We start from the raw sequence: 9,667 nt of genomic DNA, 5'->3' as shown, positions 1-9,667 counted from the left end.
GCGTACATCTTGATATTTATCTATCATTTTGCTATAACTTTGCCTTTTGACTCGATGATCTATCACGATCAATTTTTCTATTACACAAAGACAAAAGTAAACTCTGCGTAGATCTTACTCGATCCAAATTTTATGGAAATATTCTATTATATTGATTTGTCTTAAAACCTTTAAATAGAAAATTTCAAATTTTATTAAGTTTATATATATATATATATATTTGTGTATTTTTGCCAAGAAATTATTATGAAAACAGCAATATTTATTTGCCACTAATTTCATACCATATGATCAAAAATTAGTTGAACACATGAAATGACATTTAAGATCACAAGGAAGTAGGGTGGGAAAGTGTAATTGACATTCAATCAAATTAAAACCAAAAACAAACCTTCCCATTGAAAAACTTAATTAAATTAATTAATTAATTATATCTTATACTATAGTTTCACATTTTTCTTAGGGCTCTGTGTCTACTTTTTCTTTTAAGCTTTTTTTCTTCATATTTTTTTTTACTTTAATTTATTTTCCATTTAAATGCCTTTCATCTTTGTTTCTCTCTCTTCCTTTGTGTTTCTCTCAAAACTCCTGTTTGTATTCATACTTCTCTTTACTCTCTTCCAATACAGCAAAGCCAAATTGTGACTCTTTCTCTCTCTCTTCTATCTTATTTCCAATTTTTTCTAGTCTAGAGAGAGAAACATCAATACTCAGAATGGAGTTGGCCGGAGAATATGCTCCGGTGTAGCCATTTTCAGGTATAATTTAAAGGAACAGGACGAGTTTGTTTGTAAAAGAAGAACATTTTTGATATCATTGAGTGAAAAAAAGTGAAATGCCGGAAACCCTTTTGTTGTCGAGTCAGATTCCTGAAATATCGACTAGAAGGAAGGAGAATACGAAGGAAGTGGATGAGGAGGAGAAAGAGAAGATTCTAGAATCAGCTACGACGACGACGACGACGACGACCCCGAGGTCAGTTATCATCATTCCTCGGAGCAAATCACAAGCAACATCAAGGAGAGTTATTCCGACGGATGGTACAATTTGTGCAGCGTCTGGTACAACTAGTACTAGCTCAAACGTTGGGGTAGTGGAAAAGCACCTTCCGAATGGAGATCTGTACATAGGTAGCTTCTCCGGTAGTTCGCCTCACGGATCCGGAAAGTATTTGTGGAAAGATGGGTGTATGTATGAAGGGGAGTGGAAAAGAGGTAAAGCATCTGGTAAGGGTAAGTTTTCGTGGCCATCTGGAGCTACATTTGAAGGTGAATTTAAGTCGGGGCGTATGGAGGGTTCAGGTACCTTTATTGGATCCGATGGGGATATGTACAAAGGTTCATGGTCCGGTGATCGGAAACATGGGTATGGGCAGAAACACTATAGCAACGGGGATTACTATGAAGGGCTATGGAAAAGGAATTTACAAGATGGACAAGGTAGATATGTTTGGAAGAATGGAAACGAGTATGTTGGTGAATGGAAAACTGGGGATATTCATGGTAGAGGTGTTTTGATTTGGGCAAATGGAAATAGATATGATGGAAATTGGGAAGCTGGTGGTCCTAAAGGTCATGGAGTTTTCACTTGGCCTGATGGGAGTTGTTATATTGGGTGTTGGAGTAAAGATGCTAAGAATCAGCAACATCAAAACCAAATTCTTAATGGTACTTTTTATCCAGCAAACAGTAGAACTAACAGCCACGGCTCTGTTAAGAAAGAAAGTGTTGATTTCAGTGCTAAAGAAGATGTTTTGGGGGGATTTTTTGGTCACAAGTTAGCTGCACCTTTAATGGCTGATGAAGATTGTGGGTTGCTAGTGATGAATATGGGGAAGAAGAGGTCATCCGTGGATGGATCAAGGGGAAGTATGACAGAAAGAAATTTTCCCAGAATTTGCATTTGGGAGTCGGATGGTGAAGCCGGTGACATTACTTGTGATATTATTGATAATGTAGAGGCATCCATGATTTACAGGGATGGCTTTGGGTTTGGTCGAGATGGACTTAAGCAGTTCAGGAGAAATCCTTGTTGCTTTAGCAAAGAAGAAAAGAAGCCAGGCCATACTATATCCAAAGGGCATAAAAATTACGATTTGATGCTCAATCTCCAGTTGGGCATTAGGTACTATAATAGAATGAAATTGTTTTATGCCAGTATATTGGATGTTTTGATATTACTTTTTTTTAGTTACAATTGTTTGTATAGCTGAACCAATGATGGTTTTTATAGGTATTCGGTTGGGAAGCATGCTTCGATATTACGGGATCTTAAAACCAGTGATTTTGATCCTAACGAGAAGTTCTGGACCAGGTTTCCACCAGAAGGGTCTAAGCTTACACCCCCTCATCAATCTACTGATTTCCGTTGGAAGGATTATTGTCCGGTAGTGTTTAGGTATTGATTTCCTATAACATGTAGTTGATAAGTTGTCTGTTGAGATTGAGTGTTTAATTTGATATTGATTAACTCGATCTTTGTTTTACACACCATGAAAGACTCTAAAAGTGTTTGGTTGTTTGTTGGGTTATCCAGACATTTGAGAGAATTGTTCCAAGTTGATCCTGCGGATTACATGTTGGCAATTTGTGGAAATGATGCTCTGAGAGAGCTTTCTTCTCCGGGGAAGAGTGGAAGCTTCTTCTATTTGACTCAGGATGATAGGTTTATGATCAAAACTGTGAAAAAATCAGAAGTCAAGGTTAGTTGCCTCACCTTTGACTTGCACTTGAATTGATTTCCTAAAATGGTTATTTTACTGTTGTTGGTTTAACTGCAGACCTGGGTAGATAAGATATTTGCTTCAATTAGAAACTGATGACATGCTTAATTTTCTAATGAGTTTGAATTTTTGCAATCTGTGAATCAGGTGCTTATTAAGATGCTTCCAAGTTACTATCAACATGTTTGTCGTTATGAAAATACCCTGGTCACAAAGTTCTACGGTGTCCATTGCGTCAAACCGGTTGGTGGTGTCAAGGTATGTCTGACTTCAAACTTAGAATCTTAGATTTGATGCAAGGCTTAACATGTCTGATATTATTTTTCTTTCATTGGATGCAGACACGGTTCATTGTTATGGGCAACATGTTCTGCTCAGAATATCGTATTCACAGACGGTTTGACCTGAAAGGTTCCTCACATGGCCGCACAACAGATAAACCTGAAGGAGAAATTGATGAAACTACTACCCTCAAGGACCTTGATCTGAACTTTGTGTTCCGTCTCCAGCGAAACTGGTATGAAGAACTGATCAAGTAAGTGTATGAATTCATTTGTTGTAACATTAGTTTATTTTCCTAATCAAGAGTTGTCACACAATATATTTTTGCATTACTAAATTGATTTAACTTCTTTGCAGACAAATTGATCGCGATTGTGAATTTCTGGAAGCTGAGCGAATCATGGATTACAGTCTCTTGGTTGGTCTTCACTTCCGAGAGGATAATACGGGTGAAAAGATGGGTTTATCACCATTCCTCTTGCGTAATGGTAGGTTACACATTTGTAACAACTTCATTCTTAGCTGGATAACAATGTAGAAGGGTCCAGAAAAATATAAAAGGAAGCTTTGCTTGCTTTCAGGAAAGAGTGATTCATTCCAAAATGAGAAGTTCATGCGTGGCTGTCGTTTCCTTGAAGCTGAGCTACAAGACATGGATAGGATTCTTGCTGGCCGGTAAGAACTGTTCTTTTTACTGCTGTTCTATTTTTCCCATTCGCAAATCCTTTGACTTTAGGCTTACAACTACACTAAAACTAAAAAAGAGTGCCAAGTAATGCGATAAGACCTTTACTTAAAGAAACCTTGAAGGAAAATAGTTGTCCATTGCTCCCTAAGATCTGTGCTTGTATACCATTGGGAAGTTAATCGATTCTCCATGAATTTGAGGTTGGTAGTTGGAAGCAGTGATTTCACTTGGTCTATCGCTGCAACTTTTTGATGGAGTTTATTAAACAACATTTGTGATGGGAACAACTGGAGCAAGGTCTTATTAATGACCGTGGATGATTAAAGCCGGTCCGATTATATTGCTCTTCCCACTGCTATTATTTCCCCGGTTGTAAATAAAATTACTAGTTTTTTCTTTTGGCAGAATAGATGTGTGCTACTGATTTTTGTAGTGAAGCTAATATTTATTTGATCACTATTAAGTTAATACGGAAAGCAATTTCTTGCAGATCCCCTTTTGACATCACAAAATAAGATTTTGCAGCCACAAAGACAAAATTGTTTTTTTCTTGACAGAGTTGATTGCTTGCTGATTAACATTGATTTATCCTTGTTACTTTTGGGTGTTTTAAATTTGTATCGTTTCTAAAAACCTTTTCTGATTTTGAAGTTACTTGCATTATATCTTTACAGGAAACCCTTGATTCAGTTGGGAGCTAACATGCCTGCACGGGCAGAACGAGTGGCACGAAGGAGTGATTTTGATCAGTACACCCCCGGTGGTTTCTGTAATGTACCCCCTTCCCGTGGGGAAGTCTATGAAGTAGTCCTGTACTTTGGGATCATTGACATTCTGCAGGATTATGATATTAGTAAGAAGCTTGAGCATGCTTACAAATCGTTGCAAGTTGACCCTGCCTCAATCTCAGCTGTCGATCCAAAGCTCTATTCAAAGAGGTTTCGGAATTTCATAGGCAGAATTTTTGTTGAAGACAGGTGATAAGGGCAAGAAAACAAAAAAGGATGTTACATTATAGAGATTCTTTCATTGAATCTGGAAAATCCCAACTGGTAAAGCACAGTGCCTGGAATGAGCGGCAGCAGCAGCACGCGGTGATCATAGTCAGAGAAATTATTCATTTTGGCTGCAATGGTACACGGCCGAAGACATTCTTGGCCTCATTCATGGTTGGGGTTTGTTAGTGGCTGAATTTTATGGATCAGCCACTGGTTGAGTTGAGTGTAAGTCTTCTGTATATTCCCATAGGGGGTTGGGTTTGGGGGGGTAAATGAGTTCTTTTTGTGTTTTTAGTTTTAGTGATTATTTGAGCATAGAAAACTGAGCAAGTCTTCTTTCTCAGTGAGATTCAAAAAAGATTGGAGTGGTGGGGAGAGGAAAGGACTTTGAATAATCAAAAGTGTACAGCTCATAGGATCAGGAGTTTGAATATATTTATTAAAAAAAATACATCTATATATATATAAAAAATGTAGTAAATTCTTGTTATGTATGATCATGTCATTTTTTGTTTATAATAAAGTTGACTGAATGTGTCATGTGCTTTTGTTTTGTTTTGATATGAGTGAAAGAAAGTGTCATGACATTGAAAGAGTTTTAATATGAAAAGAGGAGAAAGCAGATAGATGCTCTGTTGCTGGTCCTAACTTGTCTGTCTTTCTTCACTTTTTACTGTTTTGGAGTTGGCATGGTTTTGTCAAGTTGTTCCTTCACTCAACTCTATTTCTTAGACTTGTCCTTTATGTACCACTAGTTTGGGAAAGAATTTCTCTGTTTCAATACTGCTTTCTTCTTAGGACCTCTTTACTTCCCTCTTGTCGTGTAACATATATTTGTGTCTACACAAGTCATTAGGGTAGTAATTCTTTTGTTATCATAAAACATGGGGTAAAAAATGAAAGATGAAATAATAGGTTATTTTTCTTTTTGATTTCGAGAGGGGTATTGAACTTCATACAAATTATTAGCTTCATTCTTGATATTGGTAGCCGTAAATTATGTACATCTGTGCTCTGTCATATAACTTATGAAGTATGTATTTCACTCATATCGCAAAGATTGAGAGGTATTTAAGTTTAATTATTCGAGTAAAATGATGTTTTTAAGACTGTCAATAATTGGAGACGGTTAAAACAAATGGCAACATTGTTGATTGATGATTTGTAAAGGCATATGGTTGGAAATCGTGTAGGAGTCAAAGTCAGGGTTTCTCTTTTACTGTGTGTTGTGTTCTTTTATTTATACTTTTGCTGCTTCACCATCTCTGTCAACACTCTCATCTCACTTTGCTATTTTACACCCAACCTCCTTCAATTTCTTCATTACATCACTAAACACAAACTTTTCAATTACTTCCGCCGTTTCGTTTCATTTTATGAGTTCAAAAAATAAATGAAGATCTTAAAACTTGCAGTGCAAAATGAATGATAGAAATGAAATATGTGTGGTTGTAAATCATTTCATTAAGGATAAATTAGATATTTTATAGTTAAATTGTTACTTAATATAAAATGCATCATTCTTTCTGAGACGAACAAAAAAAAAATCAAATAAATTGAGACGAAAATAGTCAAAATTTCATATAAAAAAATAAATCCTTTTCAACTATTCGAAATAGCTCAACAAATTTTCTCGACTATTCAAATGAGTCAAGTTTTCTTTCATTTAACATTCCGGACAAAGGGCAAAAACTTTTCTAAATAAATAGATGATAAAATTGACCTAGTTAAATAGTATTTTCTTTTACCTATTTTTTATTAATTATAAACTATTCAAATATTACTACTCTATTATAATAGGATGGTTTTTTTTTTTTTAAAAAAAGAAGATATTTGTTCATAAAGTATAATTTGAAGATAGTAATATACAAAAGTAGTAATGCCAAAAATTAGAAGACTTTATATAAGAGCCTCATATTTGTAGATGTTACTTTTGTTGTTGTCATTATCAACAGTTACAATATCTGAGACCCTACTAATTTAAATATAAATAAAATAAAATAAAATGAGTATTGGGATAAGCTCCTAAATCATAATCCTAACAAGGCAAATCAAGTAAAAGATAACACCTTAATATTATTATCTTTCGATATTTCATATTTATATTAAAGTTCACTTAAATTTAAATTTATGTTGAAAAATTGCACATTGAGGTGTAAGGTTTTTTTTTTAAAAATAAAAGTGAGTTCATATTTAAGGGAATTCGTAACTTAAACCTGACACTTGTAGTTAAGGATAAAAAACTATTTAGCACTCTACCACGATTCTTACTGGTGCTTAGTTTCCGATTTATTAGTAGGTGCTTAGTAATGAAAAATTTAATAAGTTTCAGTTGTATTTGAAATAAATTGAAGTTAAAAGTTGTAATTGATCATATTTTTTTTAAAAAAATATTTAAAATTTATATGTACTTTTTCTAATATGGAATAGTATATACCCCTAATTTCTAAAAACTAGCAAATAATCAATATGTTTAATTTACCTGAAATAAATAATCAAAAATTGTGCCAAAAGTAATATCTCAAATAGATAATTATATAATGTCATAGATTAGATCTCAAAATATTTGTTAAAAATGCTTTCACTTTATTTGGACTTTTTGAGATTGAAGTCGAAGGCCTAGTTGTGTTTGGTTATAATTCTTGCAAATAATAGTGTGTTATAATTATACTTTTTGTAAAAAAAAAAAGAAGAGAAATATAATTTGGATAAGGTTATTATAGTAGAATAATTTTTTTGTAAATAAAAGAAAAATATAATAAAAGTAAAACAAATTTTGGATATTTTCAAAATTCTAAATATAAATTCATGCTCAAATGCTGATTTTCAAATAATAAATGTATATATATATTGATAAAGTAAAATATTTTGATAGCCAAACGAGTTATCATTGATAATAACATCAAATCTTTGATGACTTTTATTGAAATCGAAAAAAATTTATGTGTCTAAGTTGAAATAATTAAAATATATAGACTTCAAAAATGATAAATTAGATAGGAAAAAAATCATGGCGTAATAGTTGAGGATGAGAAGTTGCGTAGCGTAAGACCATCTCCAACTCATCTTTATTTTTACTCTCTATTTTTTATATTTGGAGAGTAAAATAGAGAATGCCCTCTCCAATTACTTTCTATTTAACTCTGTTCTTCAATTATAGAGAGGTGAATAGTAGTTCTCCAAATTTCAAAAATTACTATTCTCTCTATTTTACTTTTTGATTATTATAATATTATTTTTATTATATTACTACTAATTTAATCTTTATCATTTGTAATTATAATGCAATATACATTTAACAAGTTATTATTTTCGCCAAATTAATCATTTCTTTAAAAAATTGTCACTTTAAATATGTAACTTAAAGTTATTTTAATATTATTTATATTATATCAGGTTATTAATTAAGTCTCAAATATTTGTAATTATTTTTCTAAGTAATATAACATCTAAAATATATTATTGATTTATAATTTTTTTTGATCGTTTTAAATATGCAATTTAGATAATAATTATTTTTCATTATTAAGTATGCACAAAATTTACATGATAATTCAAACAATCTACTTTTTAAGTTATAGTGATAAATTATTAAACTACACTTTTTAAATAGCATGAAAATATTTGATTCAATAGTTCATAGTGGAATATGGAAGTAAATTAGTGCACGAAATAATTGAATACAAGATGAAATGTTAATTTATACAATTTTTGGCTATACATAAAAAATAGGACAAAAAATGCTTATTTTGAACTCCATAATACATTAATAGAACATTCATGAGTGTAACATAATAGTCTTGAAAGTTGAGCATTTATATAAGATTTAAAATAAATTTTATAATAATACAATATTTATGATGCAATTATATTTCATTAATGATTTCACTTTTATTTGAAATTGTTCGTTAATATGTATTACCGTATACATAATATTTATCGAAATTTATGTTATTTAGAATAAAATATAATTTTGTATTAAATAAAAATTAAAAAAATAAAATTTTATATTATATAAGGATTATAGAGTGATTATTTTCAAAAAAAAGAAATGATTTATATTATGAAATAAGAAAATAAGAATGAAAAAGAAATAATAATACAATATTGAAAAAAGAGAAAAAAGATTCATTTTTAGAGAGTAAATAGAAAATTGAATTGAAATTAATTTTCTGAAAAATTAAAATAAAAAATTGTATATTTAAAAAGTAAAATAGAGAATAGGGTTTGCCCTAAGGTATACCAACCCTTTTTTTATTTTTATCATTTTTATCTAAAAAGAATGTTTTCACTCTTCCTAACTTTCTTGAGGAGTTTATGATTTGGGAGGATGATTTAATTAAAAATATGTAATTCAGCAGTGGAATCAACTCTTTATGAGAAATCAAAATAGAAATAAATATAAAATTTACACAAATAAATTAAACTTATAATATATTAACAAATAAGAAATATATTTATATAGTGTAATTTTTTAATAGAAAAATATATTATCATAAAAATAACGAGTAGTTGAGGTTGTGAATATTATTACAAATAATATTAAAAATTATATGAATATACATGGATATAAATATGATGTATAACAGAAGGTTTGAGAGATACTTTTGAGTTACTATAAAAGAATAAGATGAGTTATTTCGATATTACTATTCCACCTATAGAGAACAAATCACTACATCAAAATTGGTGGATGATTATCCATATGAAAATGCCTAAATTTTGGGTGTGCTATGATCCAAATTCTACGTGAAGCTCCTACCATTGAAGAAAATATTATTATTATGGGCATTTGTATTTTCAATATAATAAAGTTCAATTCCACCAACTTATCTTTGACCACATTTTTAAAAAAAATATTTTTTTAATGCCTATCAATGAATGATTCTACTATAAGATGTACAAATCATTCACAATTGTTTTCTTAGTTATATATATATATATATATATATACACACACACACACACTTGGATTTG

At 31.1% G+C, this 9,667-nt stretch overlaps 1 protein-coding gene across 1 annotated transcript; it reads left to right on the top strand.

Annotated features, from left to right (window-relative positions):
• The first annotated feature begins 353 nt into the window (after positions 1 to 353).
• LOC101251739 (phosphatidylinositol 4-phosphate 5-kinase 2) lies at positions 354 to 5,180 on the top strand. The gene is made up of 8 exons (XM_004250288.5): positions 354 to 2,124; positions 2,233 to 2,397; positions 2,536 to 2,701; positions 2,870 to 2,980; positions 3,064 to 3,257; positions 3,362 to 3,492; positions 3,586 to 3,679; positions 4,367 to 5,180. The coding sequence occupies exons 1-8, from the start codon at positions 836 to 838 to the stop codon at positions 4,671 to 4,673; spliced, it is 2,457 nt and encodes an 818-aa protein (XP_004250336.1). The 5' UTR covers positions 354 to 835; the 3' UTR covers positions 4,674 to 5,180.
• The last annotated feature ends 4,487 nt before the right edge of the window (positions 5,181 to 9,667 follow it).

The sequence above is a fragment of the Solanum lycopersicum genome, chromosome 11 (genome assembly GCF_036512215.1).
Source record: "Solanum lycopersicum chromosome 11, SLM_r2.1".
NCBI lineage: Eukaryota > Viridiplantae > Streptophyta > Magnoliopsida > Solanales > Solanaceae > Solanum > Solanum lycopersicum.
The sequence above is the reverse complement of the archived record's forward strand: the minus strand, read 5'-3'. Positions and strand labels throughout refer to the sequence as shown.

Coding starts and splice junctions, on each gene's coding strand:
- LOC101251739 (XM_004250288.5), top strand. CDS start 836: ATGCCGGAAACCCTTTTGTTGTCGAGTCAGATTCCTGAAATATCGACT. Junction 2,125..2,232: donor AATCTCCAGTTGGGCATTAG/GTACTATAATAG, acceptor TGGTTTTTATAG/GTATTCGGTTGGGAAGCATG. Junction 3,493..3,585: donor ACCATTCCTCTTGCGTAATG/GTAGGTTACACA, acceptor GCTTGCTTTCAG/GAAAGAGTGATTCATTCCAA.